General features: G+C 42.7%; 1 protein-coding gene across 1 annotated transcript in view; it reads right to left on the bottom strand.

Annotated features, from left to right (window-relative positions):
- Positions 1 to 26243, bottom strand: part of FAM3B (FAM3 metabolism regulating signaling molecule B) — a 92862-nt gene extending 66619 nt beyond the window's left edge. Inside the window, exons 1-2 of the mRNA XM_068969397.1 lie at positions 26180 to 26243; positions 25670 to 25866 (exon numbers count right to left, since the gene is read on the bottom strand). Of these exons, the coding sequence (XP_068825498.1) occupies positions 25670 to 25866; positions 26180 to 26243 (261 nt within the window). The remainder of the gene's footprint in view (positions 1 to 25669; positions 25867 to 26179) is intronic.
- Between the last annotated feature and the right edge of the window lie 1235 nt (positions 26244 to 27478).

Raw genomic sequence — 27478 nt, 5'->3', positions numbered from 1 at the left:
ACCCCACAGTCTCAATCTATCCGCACCCTTCTTCGTCCCTGGTAACTATTAGTTCATTCTCTAAGTCTGTGAGCTTTTTCTATTTTGCATTAATAAATAAGGTCATGTTTACGTTCCCCATGAACTTTGGGTTCAGCTGATGGTTCGTGAACCGTTACTACCCTCCAGCCACGAAGCCTGCACTCTGTTTTGGACGTTTTACTGAGAAATCTTTTTCAAACAGCACAATAGCCTAAAGGGGAGATATCGGAACCATTTTACGGATGATGAAGCAAAACATCAAATGTCATGAAGTTCATCCGTTACTGATAGAAGTTTCTCCAGGATTGCAAGCGGCTCCACGCATCCTTCCTCTGTAAGTTCATCTGCTTATTTAGCACATCAATTAAGACAACTCCAGGGCCTCCTAATAATTCTATTTTAATAACTATGATCCCTAAGTTCTGTCTGCTTGTATCCATGAACTTCCTTGCTTCCGAAGGTTTAATTCTCCATCTCAAAAATTCATAGCACATAAAATGCTAAAATTTCAAAAAATTCTTCTGCATAATTACATTTAACTTCTTTACAACTAAGTCAATTCTGATTTTTCTCATTTATTGTACAGCTGGATGTATTGAAATACTCCGAAATTTCTGAAAACTAACTTTCCTTCTCCTGCAGCTGTGAGATCTTATCATGGTGTCTCCCCCAAATTGCTCACCCTTTCTCTATTTGTTCTCTGTGTAGCTTTTTCTGACTTTCCCTCCAGTTCCCTAATTATATGTTCAGCTCTATCGAACCTGCTGTTAAACCTATTCGTTGTTTGTTCTTGTTGTTCTGTGTGTGTGTGTACATACATAGAAATTCTAAAGGGTTCTTTTTCAAAGAAGTCCTCCCTAGGACTCTTCTTCACTCCTCTATACCTGTACAAAGTCTCTTCCTTGTTTGGGGGGCTATTTACAGTCTGTCTCCTTCAGCAGGATATAAGGTCCACCAAGGCAGGACCTCCTCGTAAGCATCTCTGGGACACTAGCGCCCGGAACGGAGCCTGACATGAAGGGGTTTCTCCACGAGTCTCTGGTGAACACCTGAGTACATGGATAAGGCGTGAACCAGTGATCCCACGGGGAAGAGACAGCAAGTCAGGAGTGGGTGGCACCCTGCCACGGGAGCTGGGTTATGAGGCTGACCTGAGGGAGGGGCAAGAGGCGGGCTCAAGGGGCAAAACCCAGGAAACAAGAGGATCCACAGGACCCCGGGAGGGAACAGAGACAGAGAAGGAAGCATCCAATCAAAGGTAATAAAGACCAGTATCACCAGCCTGTTTCCTTCTGACCACACAGATTACCAATGAAGGACGTTTGGAGCAGAGGATGTTTGCAACCACATTTTCATGTCCTGGGACCAAAACATCCTAGATGTCTTTTTTTTTTTTTTTTTTTTAATCAAAACAAAAATTTTAGAGCGCTTTTAGGTTCACGGCACAGTTGAGAAGAAGATACAGAAATTGACAATATATCCCCTGTCGCCCACTCAGGGATAGGCTGCCCTGTTATCAACGTCCCCCCCAGAATGTATATTTGTTAGAACTGATGAACCGACACATAATTACAATGAACTGTCACATCAAAGACACCAAAAGCCCACCGTTTACATTAGATCTTTTTCTCAGTTGTGCAGGCACTGAGGGTTTGCACAAATGGACAATGGCATCTATTCATCTTTATGGCCTCATACACAGTAATTTCACTGCCTTAAACCCCTCTGCCCTGCCTGGTCATCCTACCACCCCACCCCAACCACTGATCTTTTTATCGTCTCTGCAGTTTTGCCTTTTCCAGAATGTTATGTAGTTGGAACCATACAGTGTATAGTCTTCTCAGATTGGCTTTTGTTTTTTTAACTTAGTAATAGACATTTAAGGTTTCTCCATATCTTTTATGACTTAATAGCCCACTTCCTTTAAGCACTGAAATGTTCTATTATCTAAATGTACTAGTTTCTTCATCCATTCATGTACTATAGAACATCTGTTACTTCCAAGTTTGGGCAATTATTAATAAAGCTGTTGCAAGTGAAGAGGAAGTAAAGCGCCTCTTGATGAGGGTGAAAAAGCTGGCTTAAAAACTCAACATTCAAAAACCCAAGATCATGGCATCCAGTCTCATCACTTCATGGCAAATAAAAGGGAAAAAGTGGAAACAGTGACAGATTTTATTTTATTGGGCCCCCAAATCATTCTGGATGGTGACTGCAGCCATGAAATTAAAAGACGCTTGCTCCTTGGAAGGAGAGCTATGACCAATCTAGACAGCATATTAAAAACATAGAGATATCACTTTGCTGACAAAAGTCTGTATGGTCAAAGTTATGGTTTTTCCAGTAGTCAAGTATGGATGTGAGAGTTGGACCATGCAGTGTTGAAGATTTTGGTTATTCTAATAAGTGTGTTTTGGTATCTCATTTTTGTTTTGATTTGCATTTCCCTGATGACATATGATATGAAGCATCTTTTCTTATGTGTATTTGCCAACTGTATGTCTTCTTTGGTGAGGTGTCAAGGTATTTAATCTTTTTTAACAGGTTGTTTTCTTATTAAGTTTTAAAATTTTGATTTATTTAGTTTTATTTCCTTTTGGCTGCGCTGGATCTTCACTGCTGCTCACGGCTTTCTCTAGCTGCGGTGAGCAGAGGCTACTACTCATTTCTGTGCACAAGCTTATTATTGTGGTGACTTCTCCTGTGGCCGAGGGCTTAGTTGCTGCACGGCATGTGGAATCCTCCCAGACCAGGGATGAAACTGATGTCCTCTGCATTGGCAGGCAAATTCCTAGGCATGGTACCACCAGGGAAGTCCTTGTTTTTAAGTTTTAAGAGTTCTTTGTATATTTTGGATAACAGTCCTTCATCAGATTGCTAAAGGTCTGTGGCTTATCATAATTTTCTAGACATTGTCTTTTACAGGGTAGAGCATTTAATTTTAATGAAGTCTAGGTCAATAAAATTAAAACTTCAAGAACATTAGAGATATCAAGGGAGCATTTCATGCAAAGATGGGGTTGATAAAGGACAGATGGTATGGACCTAACAGAAGCAGAAGATATTGAGAAGAGGTGGCAAGAATACACAGAAGAACTGTACAAAAAGATCTTCTCGACCCAGATAATCACAATGGTGTGATCACCTAGAGCCAGATATTCTGGAATGTGAAGTCAAGTGGGCCTTAGAAAGCATCACTATGAACAAAGCTAGTGGAGGTGATGGAATTACAGTTGAGCTATTTCAAATCCTGAATGATGATGCTGTGAAAGTGCTGCAGTCAATATGCCAGCAAATTTGGAAAACTCAGCAGTGGCCACAGGACTGGAAAAGGTCAGTTTTCATTCCAATCCCAAAGAAAGGCAATGCCCAAAATGCTCAAACTACCACACAATTGCACTCATCTCACACACTAGTAAAGTAATGCTCAAAAGTCTCCAAGCCAGGCTTCAGCAATACGTGAACAGCAAACTTCCAGATGTTCAAGCTGGTTTTAGAGAAGGCAGAGGAACCAGAGATCAAATTTCCAACATCCGCTGGATTATGGAAAAAGCAAGAGAGTTCCAGAAAAACATCTAGTTCTGCTTTATTGATTATGCCAAAGCCTTTGACTGTGTGGATCACAATCAACTGTGGAAAATTCTGAAAGAGATGGGAATACCAGACCACCTGACCTGCCTCTTGAGAAACCTGTATGCAGGTCAGGAAGCAACAGTTAGAACTGGACATGGAACAACAGACTGGTTACAAATAGGAAAAGGAGTACGTCAAGCCTGTATATTGTCACCCTGCTTATTTAACTTATATGCAGAGTACATCATGAAAAGCTCTGGGCTGGAAGAAGCACAAGCTGGAATCAAGACTGCCGGGAGAAATATCAATAACCTCAGATATGCAGATGATACCACCTTTATGGCAGAGTGAAGAGGAACTAAAGAGCTTCTTGATGCAAGTGAAAGAGGAGAGTGAAAAAGTTGGCTTAAAGCTCAAGATTCAGAAAACGAAGATCATGCCATCCGGTCCCATCACTTCATGAGAAATAGATGGGGAAACAGTGGAAACAGTGTCAGACTATTTTGGGGGGCTCCAGAATCACTGCAGATGGTGACTGCAGCCATGAAATCAAAAGACACTTACTCCTTGGAAGAAACCTAGTACCAACCTAGTACCATATTGAAAAGTAGAGACATTACTTTGCCAACAAAAGTCCGTCTATGGTTTTTCCAGTAGTCATGTATGGATGTGAGAGTTGGACTGTGAAGAAAGCTGAGCACTGAAGAATTGATGCTTTTGAACTGTGGTGTTGGAGAAGACTCTTGAGAGTCCCATGGACTGCAAGGAGATCCAACCAGTTCATTCTAAAGGAGATCAGTCCTGGGTGTTCATTGGAAGCACTGATGTTAAAGCTGAAACTCCAATACTTTGGCCACCTCATGTGAAGAGTTGACTCACTGGAAAAGACCCTGATGCTGGGAAGGATTGAGGGTGGGAGGAGAAGGGGACGACAGAGCATAAGATGGCTGGATGGCATCACTGACTGGATGGCCATGAGTCTGGGTAAACTCCAGGAGTTGGTGATGGACAGGGAGGCCTGGAGTGTTACGATTCATGGGGTCACAAAGAGCTGGACACGACTGAGCGACTGAACTGAACTGAGGTCACCAATGATTTCGTTCATGGAAGGTGCCTTGGCATTGCATCAAAAAAGGCATCACCATACCCACGGCCATGTAGGGTTTCTGCTATGTTATCTTCTATGAGTTTTCTAATTTTTAATTAATTTTTGTAAAGGGTGTAAGGTCTGTTTTAATGTGTATGTCCAGTTGTTCCAGCACTGTTTGTTGAAGAGATCATCTTTGTCCCACTGTATTACCTTTGCTTCTTTGTCAAAGATCAGCTAACTATACTTCAGTTCAGCTCAGTTCAGTTGCTCAGTCATGTCCAGCTCTTTGCGACCCCATGAATCGCAGCACTCCAGGCCTCCCTGTCCATCACCAGCTCCTGGAGTTCACTCAAACTCATGTCCATCAAATCAGTGATGCCATCCAGCCATCTCATCCTCTGTTGTCCCGTTCTCCTCCTGCCCCCAGTCCCTCCCAGCATCAGGGTCTTTTCCAATGAGTCAACTGTTCACATGAGGTGGCCAAAGTATTGGAGTTTCAGTCCTTCCAATGAACACCCAGGACTGGTCTCCTTTAGGATGGACTGGTTGGATCTCCTTGCAGTCCAAGGGACTCTCAAGAGTATTCTCCAACACCACAGTTCTAAAGCATAACTATACTTAGGTAGGTCTATTTCTGAGCTCTGTATTCTGTTCCATTGATGTATTTGCTTTTTCTTTCACCAATATCACACTGCTGTGGTTGCTGTAGCTTTACAGTAAGTATTGAAATTGGGTAGTGACAGTCTTTGGAGAAGGCAATGGCACCCCATTCCAGTACTCTTGCCTGGAAAATCCCATGGATGGAGGAGCCTGGTAGGCTACAGTCCATAGGGTCGCTACGAGTCAGATACAACTGGGCAACTTCACCTTCACTTTTCACTTTCATGCACTGGAGGAGGAAATGGCAACCCACTCCAGTATTCTTGCCTGGAGAATCCCAAGGATGGGGGAGACTGGTGGTCTGCCATCTATATGGTCGCACAGAGTCGGACACGACTGAAGTGACTTAGCAGCAGCAGCAGCAGTGACAGTCTTCTGAATTTGTTCTTCTCCTTCAAAATTGTGTTGGCTATCCTAGGTCTTTTGCCTCTATGAATAAACTTTAGAATCAGTTTGCCAAAGTCCATAACATAAGAGTTTTGATTGAGATGGCATAGAATCTACAGATCAAGTTGGGAAGAACTGACATCTTGACAATACTGAGTCTGTCTATAAGCACAGAATATCTCTCCATTTATTTCATTTTTCTTTGATTTCATTCACCAAAGTTCTGTAGTTTCCTCATATAGATTTTGCAGACATTTTGTTAGAGCTATATGTATTTAATTTTGGGGGGTGCTAATTAAATGGTATTGTGTTCTTAATTTCAAATTCTACTTGTTCATTGCTGGTGTACAAAAAAGTGATAGACTTTAATGTCAAGTTAAAAAACTTTGTATCCTGCAACCCTGCTCTAATCACTTAGTTCCAGGAGTTTTTTTGTTGATTGTTTAGATTTTCCTGTAGAGATGATCATGTCGTCTGTGAACAAAGACAGTTTTATTCCTTCCTCCCCAATCTGTATACCTGTTATTTCTTTTTCTTATTAGTCTTATTGAATAGATAGAATGTTCAGTACCAGTCATGAGAGAGGACATCCTTGATTGTACCTGACATCAGTGGGAAAGCCCTGAGATTCTCACCACTAAGTGTGATGCTAGCTGTCGGTGTTTTGGTAGACATTCTTTATCAAGTTGAGGCAGTTCCTCTCTGTTTCTAGTTTCCTGAGAGTTTTAACCAAGAATTCTGTGCTGTGAGTATGTTGGGATTTTGTCAAATGCATCTATTAATCTGATCATGTGATCTGTCTTTTTCAGTCTGTTCATGTGATAGATTGCATTAATGGATTTTTGAATATTGATTCAGACCTGCATAGCTAAGATAAAGCCTGCTTGGTTGTGGTGTGTCATTCATTTTATATGTTGCTGGATTTGATTTGCTAATATTTTGTTGAAAAATTTTACATGTATATGAGAAGTACTGGTCTACAGTTTTCTTGTAATGTCCCTGTCTGGTTTTGGTAATAGGGTAATAACAGCCTCCAGGAATGAGTTAGGAAGTATTGCCTCTGTTTTTACCTTCTGAAAGAGATTACAGAGAGTTGTTACAATTTCCTCCTTAAATGTCTGTCAGAATTTCACCTGGTGAATTGACTGGTGAATTCAGGCCTGGTGCTTTCTGTTTGAGAAGGTTATTAATTATCAATTCAATTTCTTGAATTAATGTAGGCCTACTCAAATTGTCTATTTCCACTGGTGTGAGTTTTGGCAAATTGTGTCTGTTGCAGGGGAAAGGAAAAAGAAGAATGAGTTTTCCTGAGAACAAAGGAGATAAAAAGAACAGTGAGCAGGCCTGAACATTCCTAGGTTCTTTTACTTTAACTGCTCCTAACTCTCTATGTTTGTAACGAAGTTTGCTTTTCTGCCCCCTAACTCTGCGGGAGCTACATTTTGCACCTATTATCCTTTGCTTACCCTTACCACACCCTCTTAACCTTACGGTTCCTCTTTTTTATAAAACATATCAGAAAGAAGGCCACAGAGCCACTGAACAGCCAGACTCAATTACTGGGTTACTGACGCCAGCCTGTGACTGTCTTTGAACAAGTCTGTGACACTTTGTTCCTCATCTCTGACCCCAGACTTTGAATTCTCACCTTATACAAACACTAGTGGTAAAGAACCCACCTGCTGATTCAGGAGATGTAAGAGACACAGATTTGATCCCTGGATCGGGAAGATCCCCTGGAGAAGGAAAAGGCCACCCTCTCCAGTATTCTTGCCTGGAGAATTCGTGAAGAGAGGAGCCCATCCATGGGGTCAAAAAGAGTCGGACACGACTGAGTGCCTGAACAACAACAGTAACAATGGCTTGAATCTCTGTTGAGACACAATTTATTGGTGACCAAATGATGGGCCCTTTCAAAATTAGAGAAACTAACAAACAAGTTTCTAGAGCACAAACCAAAAAGCCACTGACAACTCCAGGGTCCCTAGGAATTGTGGGATTTTGTCACATAAAGATACCAAATTTGGGCCTAATTGCAAAGCCATCAGACCATGCTTTGAAAGGCGCAGATTCTGAACTTTTGGTTTGGATGAAATACTGCCAAAGGGCTTCCCTGGTGGTTCAGATGGTAAAGAATCTGCCTGTAATGCAGGAGACCTGGGTTTGATCCCTGGGTTGGGAAGATCCCCTGGAGAAGGGAATGGCAATCCAATCCAGTATTCTTGCTTGAGGAATTCCATGGACAAAGGAGTTTGGCAGGCTACAGTCCACGGGTTGCAAAGGATCGGACATGACTGAGTGACTAACATACACACTGTCAAAAGGCTTTCAAGACTCTGAAACTGAAACTCATGACTTGCCCGGTCCTAGGCCTGCCTGATCTCCAGAAAGAATTCAAACTATATGTGCATGAGAGGCAGGGGATGGCCCTGGGCATACTTATACAACTGGTGGGAGACATTCCCTGACCAGTAGCTTATCTTCAAAACAGCTGGACACCACAGCTACCAGCTGGCCCCCTTGCTTACAAGCAGTGGCCACCATCTGTGATCTACAGAAAGGTTCACTTTGCCCATACTGTTAGGGGAAGCACACTGATTGAAACCACCCACCCTGGCCAGGCACCATAGTAACTATCTGCATGAGTTATTTTATGACAGGCCGTCCTGGTAAGGAACAGAGAACTAATAAGCCTACACCAACCAGCTGGCCTGCCAATGGACCAGACCCAGCAGCCGCAACTGGGACCCTTTTGTCCCTGGTCTCCTCCTGACATGGACAACTGGACAGAGTGCCCCGACTGGTAAGGAACAAGAGACTTTATTGACCTCTCTCCCCTTCCGTTTCTCTTTCCTCTCCTTAACCCTTCCTATCCTTACCATTTTTCTAGTCCCCCCGTCCTGAATGCAGGAATCTGGTCGAAGGGCCTCAGCCTGAGCTGAGGATTGGAGACTGATCACCTCCTCTTGGCAGAGCACTCAAATTCTGGTAGGGCCGAGTTCCAGTCCTCCCTTCTCTGGAGGCCCAGGGTAAAGTCCCATAACGCCTGGGTATCTGCAGGCGGCAGGAGACATCTGTAAGGCCACCCCTTTTGCCCCCTTCTCCCGCCTCCTCCCCCTTCTTCTTTCAACCTGGCTTCCTTTCCTCCCTTTGAAATCTCTGAAGACCTGAGCTGATTCTTGTATTTAAGGGAGTGTCTGATGAGGACTGCCAGGTTTATATGTGTGTGTTTTAACTCTGCGTTCTGTGTTGTGATTTTTGATGGCCATTTTGCTTTCTCTGCCCACCATTTGGTTTAGACCTGCTGTCATTTTGTTAGAACTTGATTTTCTTTCCCTGTGCCTTGAGACCAGGGCTCTCAGGAACACTTATCTAGACCATCTCTAACTCCTGAGACTGAGGGAAAAGGGGAAAAAGCCTTTAAAATTTTTATTTATTTCAACTGTTTTTCAAATAAACTCGTAAATTTTATATTGTAGTATCTAATTCATGACTAAACTTAGAAAATGAAGCTAGATTTTGCACTGTGTCTGTCTAAATATGTCTTGGTATGTCTTTGTCTCTGGGTAATATTGTTGAGGTTAATTTGTAAGTGAGCTCTATTTAATTGGCTTAAAGAAAGGTAAGTGCTTACAAATCAAATAATTCTGAATTAAACAATAAATTCCAGGTTCATGTGAACTGGGAAATATTCAGTTGTAAATACCTGATATTAATGTTTGTTTATTGACCTATCTAATATAGACATGTCTTAGAGTAATTAAGTAGAATATTTTCATTGTGCCTAGGTTTAATATAAGTTAAATATTATATCTGTTACAAGTTGTCAACAAGGAAATTACCTCAAGTGAAGAAACTTCTAAAAAAATGTAAATGAGATATGAGCTTTTATATAAACTCTATTAAGAATAATTATTCTTTAGGAATATCTGTCTAAAATAGTCTCTCCAGATTGGCATAACTTGAATTTTTAAAGGTTGTGCTAAGTGAGCTAAGTGTTGGAAATCTATTGAATAGTTAGGTCATTTTCAAATAAAATAATATTTTGAAACATTTACTACTAAACACTAATTTCCTTTTACAGAGAAACTAAAGAGATTTGGGACTGTAAATGAATAATTTTTGGTGCCATCCTAAAATGTTCTAAGAAAGCAAGGGTTTTAGAAATTATCACTGGTATTTATGCTCACCAATCTATAAAATGCTCATATAAAAGTTAGTTTTTGGTTGCTAAAGGAAAGTAGGAAGTGTGTTTTCAGTAAAAAAAAAAAAAAAAGCATGAAAAAAATACTAAAAAGAGTTATGCATGATCAGGATTCTCTAAAATTGGATTACAATTAGTTAGATGAATGGATTTTGTTAGAAATGACACAGCCATGAGAAAACTGGTTAAAGCCAACTAGGTCCAAGATGGCGGAGCTGCCTTTCACTAGACCTTGAGCCTCGGTATTTATGCCCATTGTGATTTATCAACAAGCTAAATGATACACCCATCGACACTGACTAATTCTGACCAAATGTTCTAAATGCTGTTAATTGATCTTTTCGATAAAACTTCCTAAATCGAATTCTTTTGAAGTTCCTTTGACCTCTAGCTAACTTTGGGGTGCTTCAGAGGGCCCCTGAAACATCCCAAAGAGAGATATTAAACTGTGTTTATTTGGTTGGTTAAATTACATGAAAAAGATTATCAAATGAGTAATAAATCCACTCATGTTATAATGTATGGAAAAATTACTAATATGGATATCCTAGAAATTATATGGAGTTCTTAACATTTTGATATGTCCTGGTATTCTAATGGAAAACCTGATGACTTCACAAAAGTTAACAAAGGAATGAATGAACCAGCGAATATGCTTATAACTTTTATGGTTTCTATCTGAAATATCACAGGTTTGAATCTTGTGTTTTCCGGGAGTAGGGAAAACCTTCCTCTCAAACTAATTATGAAAAGAATTTGGTAAAATTCTACATTATAAACAAAACAATTATATTTTCTCTCTATCAGACTCCTCCAGAAATTTGAAACTCTAAGGTTTCCAATAAGTTTATCAAATGAGCTAGGAAGGTTATCTCACTAACAGGTACAAAAATCTCAAGGAATTTTTGAGACCTTAAAAAGGGAAGAATTCACCTAGATTTGTTAGGTAAAGTCTGTGATAAGCCTTTGGTGTGAGTTTCCCAGCCCTGTTTTATTTTAAAGTTCAGTCTGAGATTCTATAAATGTTTCAGCAAATAAAAAGTCTATGATCAATTATGGTTATATAAATCATCAGATCAAAATTAGTGAGAACAGATCTACTTTCAAACAAGCTAGTCTTAATTTGGTTATATTTGATAAAAATGAGGGTAATTTTAGGGAGAAAAAGATGTTTTAATAAATGTTAATCCCAGTTTGTTAATGGAGGTTTACCAATGGAGGTAGTAAGACTCATTTCTTGGATAGTTTTTTGCTGTTATGTGATATTAATGTAAAATTTAATTGAATTCTTAAAGAACGCTCTAAGTTTGTTTCCGAAGCTTATCTCAGTAATCTATCTTTGGATGAAGATCAGATGCCTCATGACCTGCAACCAGGACTAGAAAAGACAATTTAAGGGACTGTCTCCAACCTGGATGGAAGGACTTTTTTATCAGGTACTGTTAACTAGCTCATGCACGATGAAACTGAAGGGAAATTAACTCATAGATTAATTCCCATTTCCAAAGGCTCCTACACTGGATTGGTCTATAGAGAAGACAGCTGACCTGATCTCTCCTTAAAATAATGCTCAAACAGAGGAGAGACTACACTACACCAGGATGAGAAGACGACGACATCAGAGGTAGACAGCTTGCCCAAGATGCTGGACCTGACTTGTATGATCATTTATAATGTTTTCTTGACTTCTTAGACCTTTGCATATAAATCAAATGCTTTTCTATCATAGGCCTGATCTTATGCTAGTTTTAGAAATCAATCCAATTGTTGGGTTTGTGGCTAATTACCTGTGTCTAGTTCTGGGTTACCTTGGTAAATTTCTCTACTCCCAGACTCTAACCTGTTGGCCCTGAGAAAATTTACTAAAAAAAAAAATTATAGTCATATTCAGGTCACTGTGATATTACTAGATGGGATCCCCTCACTGGGCCAATTAATAATGCCTGCTCTGACTCTGGCCATAAATTTGAGCTTTCTTCTATTACTCAAGTTCAATCAGAGCAACAAGCACAGTTTCAGCAAAGGAGGAAAAAATCTTTCACAATTATGGGATGGATTTATATAGATAACATCAGACTATGGTAATTTAGGTTTAAAGTCTCCTCTGTGTTGGAAACAATTAAATCATACTAAGGACAATCAGTCTAGTAACACTAGAAATCTGGGCTATGTGCCTTATAGACGGTGCCAATATATAATTTCCCTGGAAGATAAAGATTCTACAGAGTAGACTAAGTCAGATGACCTGAGATATACTGGGCTACATCTAATGGAAGCTCGTAACTTAAGTCTTACTTGTGACTTTACTAATACTGCTGGCTATGTTATTTGTATTTTGCCTGTTTTACATAATTGCTGTTTCTTGCACTGCCAATTGTGTGTCTGAGGCCTCTGTTAGAATAATATCTATAGTTCCATGTGAGACTGATGATGGTAACAGTGTAACTCTAGATATGGGAAGAAGCAAGAAGAGGAAATACTTTCCTGGACCAAGAGGCTAGTAAGACAGGTGGTCCAGAGAATTTTGGATACCGTTTTATGGCCTAGTCCAGTAACAGCACGTTGAGTGGCCTGTCAACAAAATCTTTGCCAAATGTGAGAATGGACATTCTCGGCACCATGGGATAAAATGGTCATGAAATGCCCCCCTCAAAATCATGGTAATGTTTATGAGCAAAAAGGGGCTTTGCCAACTGAAGACTGACACTTGCCATCTACATCTACAAAGATTAAATCATGGCTACTGCAACTGCTGACTTTCAACGCCCCTGAAAGGAGTTCAGGGTGAAAATCAGGAATGAGGCATACTGTGCTCTGGGAAAAACTGGCAGAACAGGCCTTCAGATAGTTAGATCTTTTCAGGGGAAGATTTTCTGAGTTCCAGTTCTTGCATCTTTTCATACCTAGAGAAACACTGACATCACTAACGGTGACATCTGCTTTGGCTATTAAGAAAAATTTTACAATTAAAAGTCAAAATAGAGTAGCTATGGTTCAGACATCCTGGGAAATAAGTATTTCCCAGACATCCTGAGAAATGATATTATGGGTGTAATTTTAGATTAGACGTTGTATTGCTAAACACTTGAGTTTTCTGAGTCGTGTCAGGCTTAGATGCCACCATTCTCAAAACAATGTCTGCTGGAAGCTAGTAACAGCAACCTTACTTTTTATACAACTAGGCAACTGGCTACCTGGTTACAAGACTCCCCAAAGTGCCAGGTACAGACTGGCTTTCAGGCGTATTCTTCTAAAAAGAAACAGATTTATTTTGTCTATTAAAATTCCAGCTATCCCTCCTCCTGCTACTTCTAATTGGGTCTGTTACAACAAAATAGCAGACCAAGGGATTGAGATTTTAATCATACAAGGCTCAGATCTAGGACTTGGAACTCAGGAATACTTCCAATTCAGTGTCTATACTCCAAGCTGAGGCAGTCCTATGCCCCATTTTGACAGGACGTTATCAGTCATAGTTGCCCAGTTCCCTAAATTAAAACTGAGCAGGACTCTGTGGGGCTCTGGAGTAGAGATCTGTTCTGTGTTCTCCATTTCTTATCTGTAGGATATAGGCTTCATTCAGCCTCCTTGAGATCAAATTACCAATATCCGCTGGATAATCGAAAAAGCAAGAGTTCCAGAAAAACATCTAGTTCTGCTTTATTGACTATGCCAAACCCTTTGACTATGTGGATCACAATCAACTGTGGAAAATTCTGGAAGAGATGGGAATACCAGACCACCTGACCTGCCTCTTGAGAAACCTATATGCAGGTCAGGAAGCAACAGTTAGAACTGGACATGGAACAACAGACTGGTTCCAAATAGGAAAAGGAGTACATCAAGACTGTATAGTGTCACCCTGCTTATTTAACTTCTATGCAGAGTACATCATGAAAAGCTCTGGGCTGGAAGAAGAACAAGCTGGAATCAAGATTGCCGGGAGAAATACCAATAACCTCAGATATGCAGATGACACTACCCTTATGGCAGAAAGTGAAAAGGAACTAAAGAGCTTCTTGATGAAAGTGAAAGTGGAGAGTGGAAAAAGTTGGCTTAAAGCTCAACATTCAGAAAACAAAGATCATGGCATCTAGTCCCATCACTTCATGGGAAATAAATGGGGAAACAGTGGAAACAGTGTCAGACTTATTTTGGGGGGCTCCAAAATCACTGCAGATGGTGACTGCAGCCATGAAATTAAAAGATGCTTACTCCTTGGAAGAAAAGTTATGACCAAGCTAGATAGCATATTCAAAAGCAGAGACATTACTTTGCCAACAAAGGTCCATCTAGTCAAGGCTATGGTTTTTCCTGTGGTGACGTATGGATGTGAGAGTTGGACTGTGAAGAAGGCTGAGTGCTGAAGAATTGATGCTTTTGAGCTGTGGTGTTGGAGAAGACTCTTGAGAGTCCCTTGGACTGCAAGGAGATCCAACCAGTCCATTCTGAAGGAGATCAGCCCTGGGATTTCTTTGGAGGGAATGATGCTGAAGCTGAAACTCCCTTCCAGGTGTCCCTGTGCTTTGGACACCTCATGCGAAGAGTTGACTCACTGGAAAAGACTGATGCTGGGAGGGATTGGGGGCAGGAGGAGAAGGGGACGACAGAGGATGAGATGGCTGGATGGCATCACTGACTCAATGGACGTGAGTCTGAGTGAACTCCGGCAGTTGGTGATGGACAGGGAGGCCTGGCGTGCTGTGATTCATGGGGTCGCAAAGAGTCAGACACGACTGAGCGACTGAACTGAACTGAACTGAACACCCTCTTTGACCTTCCCTGAGTTCCAAAGGGTGGATTCAAATGATTGCTAATCAGGGAAGGGAGGGGATACAGAAACAGAGGAGAAGCAATCAAATGGTGGTACAGCCTTGAGACAGGGTCCTGGTTCCTACTCAAAAAAATATGCATAGCAATGTCTTTGAGTTCTTCTACAGAACTGGAGCTCCCACCAACCCAGGTGGAGGATGGTAACTTCAGACTAAACACAAGATTCCTGGAGCACAGCTCTGTTGGCCTCACCACCAACCAATTAAAAAAAAAAAAAATTCACAAACCCTGCAGCCCTCACCCTAAATGTTTCCTTCTGTTTCTGGGGACCAGTGATGACTATCCTGTTAGGTCTCCTTTTTGGCCCCTTTCTATTTCATCTCTGAGAGCAGCCAACAGTTTCAAACTAAATTGCTGTTATTACAAGGGTGAATGCTGGTTTCAAGCAAAAAATACCTTGACTTAGATCAGATAGAGAGAAATTTCTGCTCTGCTAGGCAGGTCTCCGCACATGCACAGCAGGAAGAGGCCACAAAACAAAGAGACCTCTGCCCCAATTCCCAAGAAGTATCTTGAGTATGAAGTCTCTCAGGGGGGAGTTGTTAGGGGAAGCACACTGACTGAAACCGCCCACTCTGGCCAGGCACCATAGTAACCATTTGCATGAGTTGTTTTATGACAGATGGTCCTGGTAAGGAACAGGGAACTAATAAGCCTCCACCAACCAGAAGAGTTTGGGAAACGTCAAAAGGAGGCACCACTCGTCTGACCACCTCCCAGAATCCTTCTCTCTGGCATCCATCTTGGCTGAACAAAGTGTGCACCACCAGGAATGACTGAGTCAGAATGACTGGCTAAGGACAGCCCGGAAACTAATCCCATCACCATAAAACCCGAGACTGCAAGGCATGTGACAGAGCAGTTCTCCTGGGTTCTCTTACCCACTGCTCTCCACCCAGGTGCCCTTTCCCAATAAAATCTCTTGCTTTGTCAGCAGATGTGTCTCCTCAGACAATTCATTTCCGAGTGTTAGACAGGAGCCCAGTTTTGGGCCCTGGAAGGGGTCCCCTTTCCTGCAACAATACGACATTGAATATCCCACATTAAGTCCTGGTCCTCTTGGAACAAAAGGGTGGATACTGGTTGACGTCAGGGAGGATGGGAGAACATAAGGCAATCCTCGATGATCCCAATGTCACCACTGGAGTGACCAATGTTTTAAATTCTGCTGCCCTGCTTCCCTCACTCCCTAAGAAGGAGATCCTCCAGAACTGCCTGGAGGTTTTGAAGACCATTTACCCCAGTCAACTGGATTTGACAGGTAAGCCTCTGAGTGAGGCTGACTGGCATCTGTTTACTGATGGCAGTAGTTTTGGGAAAGCAGGATACCGAGCAGCTACAGAGTAGCCACGGAGCAGCAGCTAGTTGTCACAGCAGCCCTGCCTGCACTCCCCCTCCCCCCCCCCCACCCCCCCACCCCATGCACAGAGAGCTGAGCTGATTGCTCTAACTGGAGCCCTAATCTTATCAAAAGGAGAAAGAACCTGACTTCCTAGGCTCTACCTGACTCTGGGGATCCCAGAGCCTTTTATAAAAAGTAGATAAAGTAAGAAACAAAAAGAAAAAGCCTTCTAAACTCTCCCCAAGACAAAAGCTTGATGATTGGATCCTAATGAAAACTAAAGTTATAAGAGTTGACGGAATTTAGATAAAGGTATATAAAATTAGTATATTTAAACTTTATATCAGGTGGTTACAACTCTTACTTAAGTATATTGTGGGATAGATAAGGCATATAGATTGCCACTAAGAAAATATTAACATACTGAAGAAACCAGTAGAGTTACCTGTGCCATACAGAATAAGTGAAAACTGGGAACTAACATACAAGGGCTAATAAAAATAAAAATAGTCATTCTGCTTTGGTTTAATTTATAAATTCAGAAAGGTCTTTGCCAAATGCCTTATACAAACCGTTGAAGGCATAATCATTTAAACTCTAAAGCTACAAAATATAGAACTTGTAAAATAAATTTCAGTTTGATTAAAAATTTTGTCACTGACTTTAGTAACTTTAGGTGACAAAACCGTTCATTGAAAAACTAAACAACCATCTTTGTCTTGCAAATGTCTCAACCAGAATATGAATGCAGGTCATAAGTACCTGATAGACTATTAAATTTATCTTGTAATGCCGATTCATTACTAAGCTTTTAAGTGAAGCCATCAGATCTCTTGTCTGCCTATTTATGTCAGTGTACCCATTATACATGAGATTATCTCTATTTCTGAAAGGTAATATTGAAATTAAATTCACAAGGAGCTCTATTTAATTGTTTAAGAAAAGATGCTACATTTAAGTAAACTGACCAAAATGAATTTCAGGCTCATGTAAACTGGGAAATATCCAATACTAAGTTGATACTGGTATTAATGTTTAAGTTTATTGATCTAATTAGTATAGGCATGTCATTAAGAGTCATCAAAATTCAATTACATGGGACTGAATGAACTGATACATATGATTTATTACCTTGTGACTTTAGAAAATATACTAGCTTGAATCTCTGTTTTTCAAAAATATCTTTTCTTTTATGCTGTGGGCTACAACAGGTTGATAAAAACAAAGATTAAACATTTTTTCTTCCTCCCTACCTGATCCTGCTAGAGTTTAGCTTCTCCAACTGGCTCTCCTATGGACTTGATGGTTTACTGCAATTGAATTACAACCAGTTATATTAATCATTGCTTAATTTGCCCTTTGTTTCCAAATCGCTTATGCTTTTGTTTCCCTGTTACACTATGACTTTTACAGTGTCATTAGCTGAATTACTTAGATCCTATTTTATAAGATTTTTTTTCTTACTGTACCCAGTGTGTAACCAGTCCTCCAACAACAATAATGATGACTAGATGACTTCAAGCAGTTGATCAGAAATGCAGTTCCATATAAGGTCAATGACTGTAACAGTATAAGTCTAGATATGGGAAGAAACAACAAAAGGGAATTTTTTCCTGGACCACAAGAGACTAGTAAATACAGGTAGTCCAGAGAATCTTGAATACTGTTTTATGGCCTAGTCCAGTAATAGCACATTGAGTGACCTGTCAACGAAACTTTCACCAGGTCTGGGAATGAGCATTCCTAGCACCATGGGACAAAATAGTCATGTAATACCCCCAAACTATGGTCAGGTTCATGACCCTGAAGGGGCTCTGCCAACTGGAAGTTGGCAATTGCCATCTACCTCTACAAAGATTAAATCATGGCCACTGACCTTCAATACCCCCTGAAAGGAGTTTAGGATTGAAATTAGGAATGAGGCACTCTGCGCTCTGGAAAAACTGGCAGAAGAGACCTTCAGATAGTTAGACACTTTCAGGAGAAGATTTTTATGAGCCCTGATTCTTACATCTTCTCATACCTAGAGAAACATTAACATCATTGATGGTTATAATCACTTTGGCTAACAAGGAAAAATTATAATTAAAGTCAAAATAGAGTAGCTATGGAAATAACTAGGTGACACAATGGTATTTCAGATAAGTCCTTATATTGTTAAAAACTTGAGTCTCCTGAGCTGTGTCAGACTTAGGATGCCATCAGCCATTCTAAAAACAGTCTGCTAACAACTGGTGACTACAACCTTACTTTCTAAAGGTCTCTTTTTGTAACTATTATATGTTTAGACAATGAAATTGCTCTGAATCATGTGTTGACAAAAACAAACAAAAAAAACACATGTGTAAAAACAAAACAAAACAAAACAAAAACAAAAAACACACATGTGTAATGACCAATAGCCATATTAAAGGTTAAGACCTATTTAGATAAACCCAGACAACCGGCTACCTGGCTACAAGTCTCCTCAAAGTGTTAAGTCTAAATTAGCATCCGGATAATTTTTTTCTATTTTGTCTATTAATGTGCAGGTTGCCATTCCTCCAACTACTTCCGAGTCCAAACTGCTCCATTCGTTTGGACAGAAGACCCAAGCACTGACCCTATCTGAATCACAGTCAAAACTGTCATCAAACGTATCTTGCTTCTTCTTCTTTGGCCTCTAGCTACAATAACTCTTTTACTGATCTATGGCCTCTGTTTTTTTAAAAAGTGTTAAGTTTTGTCTCCTCCAGATAACAACAGTTTTACATCAAGATAATGATGATGTAGAGATTACAGTCATTCCCCTAAACAGATCCTGTGGGAATAACCACAAATACCCAGGGGCCCCTTAATAAAACAGGATAAGCGCTCCGTGACCCCCACTAGGTAGGGTCTATGAGTCCTATGCCAGCACTGAAGAAGTTATGGAAGAGAGACAGTCTGTCCCTCATCACCCCACTAAAGATTTCTTAGGGTTTATGTCTCTCAAAGGAAATTTGAAGGAGGAGATAGCTGGGCCCCTGCACTGAACAGCTAGTGATTGTCAAACAGAGCAAAACTGAGGTTCTGTCCTCAGCCAGACAAGAACAACACCTATTTCCCTTCCTCCCTTCTTTCTCTTTCCTGCAAACAAAGAAGATAAAGAAAACAGTGAGGAGGCCTGAACATTCCTAGCTTTTTACTTTAACTGTTCCTTACTCTGCATGTCTGTAACTAAGTTTGCTTTTCTGCTCCCTACGTCTGCAAGAGCTACATTTCACATGTATTAATCACCCTTTGCTTACCCTTACAACCCTCTTCCCCTGGTAGTTGCTCTTTTGTACGTATCAGAAAGAAGGCTGCAGAACCACTGGACTGCCAGACTCAATTACTGGGTGACTAATGTCAGCCTATGAGTGTCTTTGAACAAAATCCTAACACCTTTGTTCCTCATCACTGACTCCTGACCGCTAGCACTCATCTTATATAAGCCTCTAGACTTCCCATGGAAGGGGGACAGTTCTTGAGGAATGAGCCTACTGTATTCCCCTCTCTGCTGGCTGAGAATCAAAGTGACCTTTCTATTGCCTACAAACTCTGTCTCCGTATTTTTTTATTTGTCTTTGGTATGCAGAGAAAGCCAAGATTTTGGCCAGCAACATGTCTTTTAAGGAATTGGTCCAACTTATCTAGATTAAGAAATCTGTAGGCATAAGTTGTTCACAGTATTCCTTTAATACTTTTTTAATGCCCATAGAGTCAGCACTGATGGTTTCAATTTAATTTCTGATATTGGTAATTTGTGTTCTCTTGCTTTTTCTTAGCCTGGCTAGAGGCTTATCAATTTTATTGATCTTTTCAAAGAACTAGTTTTTTGTTTCGTTGATTTCCTCTTTTACTGATATCTGCTCTCATTGTTATTATTTCTTTTTTTTTCTACTTGTTTTGGATTTGATTTGCTCTTCTTTCACTAATTTCCTAAGGTAGAAACTTAGATGATTAACTTTGGGTCTTTCTTCTTTTCTTATATACACATTCAGTGCTATAAGTGTTCCCCAAGCACTGTTTGGCTGTATCCCACAAAGTTTGATAAGTTATGTTTTCATTTTCATTTGGTTCAAAATATTTTAAATTTTCTCATGGTGCTAGTGGTAAAGAATCTGCTTGCCAATGCAGGAGATGCAGGTTCGATCTCTGGGTTGGGAAGATCCCATGGAGGAGGAAATGGCAACCCACTCCAGTATTCTTGCCTGGAAAATCGCATGGACAGAGGGGCCTGGCGGGCTACAGTCTATAGGGTCACAGACAGCCAGACACGACTGAAGCAACTTAGCATGCACGCATTCTTCTTTGCCCAGGTTTTATTTAGAAGCATGTTATTTAATCTCCATGTATTTTTGTATTTTCCAGTTGTCTGTCTGTTATTTATTTCCAGTTTAATTCTATTGAAAGTCTGACAACAGACATTATATAGCTTCTATTATTTTAAATTTGTTAAACTGTGCTTTATGGCCCAGAAAGCAGTATCTCTTGGCAACTATTCATGCTAGCTTGAAAAGAATGTGTATTCTGCTGCGGCCTCCAATAAAGCCCAACACACTTAGTATACAATGCATCAACTCCACCTCAGCGCCATCTCCTAGCGCATGAACTGCAGGCATTTATGTTGATAGCATCCACAGAAGATTATAGCCAGAACCCACATACAAGCCGAAAGTCTATTAATAGGAAAAAAGATAAATGAACTGTGGTATACTCACAGGGTAAAATACTACTCATGGATTAAGAAAAGAAAAAAAAAAGAAAGCACTGTTGTTAAGTGCAACAACATGGATAACTCTCAAAAACAACATGAATATCAGGACTTCCTGGGCGGTCCAATGTCTAAGATGCAATGCAGGGGGCCTGGATTCAATCCCCAGTCAGGGAACTAAGATCCCCGCAACTAAGACCCAGCACAGCCAAATCAATAAATGTTACAAAAACAACATGCATACCATACCGAATGAATGACTGATCAGATTTAGACGACATTCAAGAGCAGATAATAGTCATCTGTGGCACAGAAGACTGAATGGTGGTTTCCTCTGAGTGCAGGGGTGGAAAGATACTCAGTTGGAAAGGATCGGGGAAAACATGCAGGTGCGATGGAGAAGTTCTTTATCTTTATTTGGGCGATGAGTACACAAGAATCTTACATAAAAAGTTATAGGGCTATATGTGTACTTTACTGCATAAAATGCACATATTGAAGTACGAAGAGTACTTCAATCATGTATGTTATCAGGAAAAGAAAAAACAAGTGGGCAGAGATGACAGAGCTGGACGGTGCTGTGGAAGCACGTTTACAGCTTAGTCTGGCCGATGCAGTACACCAGCCACCTGGTCAAGAGCCAATTCAGACCCGAGTGGTCCCTCTGAACCACGTCTTCGGCTCTGACTGGCTGCACACAGTGCAAGCTGCCTTCATCCTTCTTTGGGAGACTGGAGGGAATAATGGTGGTCCTATCTCAGCTTGGACACCTCCCCCCTCCACTAAACTGTATCCTGCTCTTCCTTCAGGGCCTCCCCCAAGCCTGTCTTTCTCTCTGTCTCCCTCCCCCATTGGCCCCCACATGCTTCTGGTCATCCCAGCCTCTCCAGTAGATATCAGTTCACAGGAGGCTGGCCTAGGAGCCACGGCATGGATGTGACTGGGGGTCATGAGTGGCCGCCAAGGTCAGTCATCACTCACACACAGAGAATGAGACCCAAAGTGCTTTTTCTTTTTCTTAATGCTTAGCAAACTTAAGTGATCTGTCTTTTTTTTTTTTTTTTTTGCCTTTCCCTAATTTCGCATACTGAATGAAACATACTTTTCAAGTGTTAAGACCATTGGATTTAATTTTTTATTTCTTTTGTGTCTTCTTACAGGGCTTTGTGGTCAGTGACCATTCAATTTATACTGCAGACCAGCAGTTCTCAAAGTGTGCTCAGGGAACCCCTGAAGGGTCCACACGACCCTTCAGGGATTTTTCAAGGTCCAGACCTATACACTGTAACATGAATTTCCTTTTCCACTCTCATTCTCCCAGGAGTAGACAGTGGAGCTTTCCACTGTCTACTGAGAAAGTCTGCATGACTCAGTGAACCAGCAGTTTCAAACGAGGGATGAGAAATGGTACAAGATCTTGCAAGGGCAAAAGACCCACTCCAAGTGCCAGACAGACCACTATATTTCACATAGCAGAGTAAGGAAAATTCATTTTCAGATTCTACATTGCAACTCATCTTTCCCTGGCGGTTCAGTAGTTAAGATTCCCCATGTCCACTGCACAGGGCACAGGTTTGATGCCTGGTCAGGGAACTAAGGGGGCTTTCTCAGGAGCTTAGCAGTAAAGAATCGGTCTGCAATGCAGGAGATGCCGGTTTGATCCCTGGGTTGGCAAGATCCCCTTGAGGAGGGAATGGCAAGCCCCTTCAGTATTCTTCCCTGGAAAATCCCATGGACAGAGGAGCCTGGCAGGTTACAGTCCATGGGGTCCAATAGAGTCAGACATGACCAAAGCGACTTAGTACACATGCACACACAGGGAACTAAAATCCCACAAGCTGCACAGTATGGTCAAAAAAAGAAAATGATAGGGAATGATTAAAAAGAAAAAGAAAGTATCATTTGTTGAATTTTGGCCTAGGATCAAAGCAGGATAGTCACAGTTATGTAAGAAGGATACTAAGACACTCCACACTGGAACTTCCCTGGTGGTTCAGTGGTTAAAGAATCTGCCTCACAATGCAAGGGATGTGAGTTCAATCCCTGGTTGGAGAACTAAGATCCCAGTGCTGAGGAGCAATGAAGCCCACACACTCCAACTACTGAACCTCTGCACCAAGACGCAGTTCCCACAAGAGGCAATGAAGACCCCGCGTGCCACAGCTAAGATCCAACACAGCCAAATAAATAAATATAAATAAAGTTACTCTACACTGTTCTGACTACGTCTTCATGTGAGGCCACAGTTTTGCCAATCCTTCCACCAAAACAAAGGACTTCCCCGGTGGCTCAGACGGTAAACCGTCTGTCTACAATACGGGAGACCTGGGTTTGATCCCTGGGTCAGGAAGATCCCCTGGAGAAGGAAATGGCAATCCACTCCAGTACTATTGCCTGGAAAATCCCATGGAAAATCCCAAGAGGAGCTTGGTAGCTACAGCCCATGGGGTCACAAAAAGTCGGACAACTGAGCGACTTCACTTTCCTATTTTTTTCCACCAAAACAACAGGTTACAACAGGCTGAATACAAAAGGTGCCCTGAGGACCCAGCTGTCTTCTGCTAAGGCCATTAAAAAGATTTGCAAAAGTTTAAAACAATGGCATTCTTTTCGCTATTTTGTTTTGGAGAGCAAAGTTATTTTTCACAAAAATATGTTGACATGCAATGACTATGGTGCTGTTATTTTAAAGTGAATTAACAAATATTTAAAAATTTTCTCAGTTTTAATTTCAAATGCATAACCTACAGGCTTCCCTGGTGGCTCAGAGAGTAAAGAATCTGCCTGCAATTTGGGAGACCCAGGTTCCATCCCTGGTTCAGGAAGATCCCCTGGAGAAGGGAATGGCAACCCACTCCAGTATTCTTGCCTGGATAATTTCATGCACAGAGGAGCCTGACAGACTATGGTCCATGGGGTCGCAAAAAGTCGGACATGACTGAGCGACTGACACAGAGACACAACCTACAGAAATAAAAGCTTTTCAGGGTCCTTGGTCACTTTTAAGTTTACAGAGGGGTTCTGAGATAGGTTTGAGGACTGCTGTTTCTGGCTGCCTGGCTGGAATATTGAGCAGACCCTTTAGAAATGGAAGGACCAGATACTGCAGTCAGATAGACCTGTGCTTCCATCAGTGTTCCACGCTGCACTGATGGATGTGGAGTACCTGACTCTTGGGGTTTATTTTTAATCTGTGCAATGAGAAGAGTAACATCATTTTCAGAGCTGCCGAGATTAAATGAAGTAATGTACCAGCACAGACCATCTGCAGCTAGCAGGCACTCGGACATTTCGCTATTTTTGCATGTTGCACTTGGTCCTCTAGGGCATTGAGGCAGCCAGGGCCTCAGTTGAATTAGGACTGAAGTTCAGATTCCTGGCTGGCTGGTCAACTACATGGACAGAAAGGCTCTCCATGTCATGGGACACAGCCCAGGATGGTCACAGGAGGGTAGAAGGGCTGACGCCTGAGAGCTCTTCCAATCTTGGAGAGGAACTGTCCACCTTTCGATGCATCTAAACTGAGGTCACCAGGTCCTGGAATGGCGAGCAGAAGCGCACATGCACTCACTGACCACACACAGACCATGAGACCCTCGCGCATGTCTCTCCCTCTTCGCCCTTCTGCCAACTGATGGTCAGTCCACTGTTATATGCATTCTTCCTGGAATGCAAGATGTGTGAGAAACAAAAGCAAAAACCCAACACCCAAATGCCTTTCCTTGTTGCTGGTTTTCACTCTTCGTGAAACTAGTTTTGTTGACTTTAGTGGCTGAGATTTTAGGAGGAAGAACATGGAAACTGGATCAGACGGACCCATATCTCCTGGTGCCGTCCCTCAGTGTGAGCCAGTGTGTGTGGTGGGGGGAATCACAATGTCACCTCAGAGTGACAGGATGAGAAGATACCTAGAATGAGGCTGGATGCACAAGAGTGAGTTAGTGTTAGTTGCTCACTGGTGTCCAACTCTTTGCAACCCCATAGACTGGAGCCTGCCAGGCTCCTCTGTCCATGGAATTCTCCAGGCAAGAATACTGGAGTGGGTTGCCATGCCCTTTTCCTGGGAAATCTTTGAACCCAGGAATCAAACCCAGGTGTCCTACATTGCGGGAAAGGCTCCCCATAAAAGGTCGATATTCTCATGGGTCATTTTGTCTCTCACTACCATAAGCAATCAAGAGAAAAACCCGCTGAATTTCAGTTTTGATTAAGAAAAATATAAGGGACAACCAAAGAAACACTGTATGACATCTGTCCTAGCATATTCTAAGAAGAAAAAAATGTTTCTTAAAGGTAATCCCTTCGGGAAAGAAACAAAACAAGAAAACTCAACAGCATGTGTATGTAATAGTCCAAAAAAAAAAAAGGAAGATAACAAAAATATTTCTGAAACTCAGAGTTTGGTGAGTTGGCCTGAGCTGCAGCGTGTTGACAGTTCTTGCGCATGTAGGATCCCCTTCCCTGTAACCAAACTATCCCCCATCAACCCAAGGGCATGCCGCCGGGACCCCACGTGAACCCCACCCCGCCCCCTTTCTTTCCCATTTTTTGGTGAAGATCGCGGCCCTCCGGACCTCCATCGGCCTGGAGTGCTTCCAGCTTGGAAGCGCATGATTATGAACGCTTTTCCTCGGGGAGTGGTTGGAGAATTGAAGATACAGGGGCCCTGCAGAAGTCACCCGAGCACAACCCCCTGGCGTTCTGCCCGCCCTCCCTGACTCCTGTGGGTCCCTGCGCCACGTGGTGCTCATGACGTCACTCCGACAACCTCCACTGGCCCCCCTACTTCCTGCTACCCTTCCTTTCCGGACATCGTCCACTTTTCCACACCCCTGCACGTGCCGAAACCCCGAAGCCTGCTGATTTGGGGAACAGCCGGGGTTCGAGGAGGCTCTGATCCCACTGCAGCTTCTGGAACCCGCTGCTGGGGGCGCTCTCTGGGGCGGCCAGCCCGGAGGTCCTAGGCCACATGGTGTTCTCGCTCAAGGCCCCCTTGGAGGACGAGCACGGGGACGCAGTCTCTCGCGTGCTGAGAAGACCTGGGGAGTTGGACCAGTGAAGCGCAGCTCAGATGCGGTGTATCCGTCCCCGGAAACCAGAGGTGCTGGACACCCGAGGGCTCATTCCCGAGACCCCCAGGCAGGCCCCTCCGACCCCTGTTGGCCTGCATGACGGCCCACGTCTCCATAAACCCCGAACCGGCCCCGTGGTCCCGTCCCGAATCCAGCCCCAACCTGGTCTCCTCTAGGCCAGAACCAGGATCAGACCCCGACCAGACTCCCATCTCTGTTCCACCCCCGTCGCGCCCGGCCCCTGGCCCTTCCTGCCCCTGGTTCCCGCCTCCTTTCTTACCGCATGGCCGCTTCCGGCCTCCGCGTGTTCTGGGCAGCAGGCGCCGCGCCCACGCCGTCCCCATTCCTGCCAGTCGGCACACGCGTAGCGGGGTCTACGCAGCCTCTCCCGCCGCCGCTGGGGGGCCGCACTCCAGTCTGCGCGGGCTTTCCCTCCTGGTGAACTCCAGGGGAAGAAAGATGGTTCTCCACACAACCTGTCCCGCGTCTGTCCCGCAGAGGCTGGCGTGGGTGTGGTATTTGGGTTCCTCACCGCCTTTCCTAAGCGCCCCCAACATCTCCCCACGTGTTCCCTGGGCCCGCCGCCTCTCCTGTCTCCTCCCTTTGGGCCCACACCATTCTCCCTGCCAGGGAGAGCCCCCAGGGAGGCTCAGGAGCCCACAGAGAGTTTCCTAAGGAGGCACCGCTGGTGGCCCAGCCACTACCCTGGGCTTTCCTGGGGTTGTGTTTGCTTAAATTGCCCAAGGAAATGACCCCACTCCAGGCCATAGCCACAGCCACAACCAAGTTCTCAAGGCAGAGAGGACTGCATTCAAAAAGGGTAGGCTGTTTCTAAAAAGCTGTCCATTTCTTCTAGGTTGTCAAATTTGTTGGCATACAGTTCATAATATTTTCTTATAGTTTTTGTGTTTCCGTGGTATCAGGTGAAATTATTCTCCCTGGTTGAAGTACTTTAGAATTAATCTCCATATCAAAATGTTTCTGTGAAAATGCTCCCCACCTCCCCTTCATTCTCCTGATGCCCCACCCAGGTCTTTTGAGTATTTGCTACAAAGCCAGGTTAATGGCTTTTTTTTCACATGGCTGATGCACCTGCTGGCCTATAGGTTCCTGGTGGGTGAGGACTGTGTTTATTCTTTATGTCCCCAGCATCCAGCACTGCTGAGGCACTGAGGAAGCACTCAGAAATAAACTATGTGCTGCATGGATGCCTATGAACATGTGAAGCGGGTGCCAAGTCCAGGTTTCGCTTAGTTCAGCTCCTATTAGTCAGCTGGGGCCCACAAGCTTTAGTAAATGCGGTGCACAGGTTCAGTAGTTGCAGACTCCAGACTCTGGAGCACAGGCCCAGTAGTTGTGGCACATGGGCTTGGTTGCTGCATGGCATGTGGAGTCTGCCTACACCAGAAATCAAACCCACGTCCCCTGCATTGGCAGGCAGATTCTTACTCACTATGCCTCCAGCTGCTGCTGCTGCTAAGTCACTTCAGTCGTGTCCAACTCCAGGGACATTCCTTAATCTTACCACTTTGAAAGCCTGATCTTCAAGGGCCTCAAACTGGATTTAAACTGGAGTAAT

This window comes from Capricornis sumatraensis, chromosome 1, assembly GCF_032405125.1.
Source record: "Capricornis sumatraensis isolate serow.1 chromosome 1, serow.2, whole genome shotgun sequence".
In the NCBI taxonomy this organism is placed as follows: domain Eukaryota; kingdom Metazoa; phylum Chordata; class Mammalia; order Artiodactyla; family Bovidae; genus Capricornis; species Capricornis sumatraensis.
The sequence above is the reverse complement of the archived record's forward strand: the minus strand, read 5'-3'. Positions and strand labels throughout refer to the sequence as shown.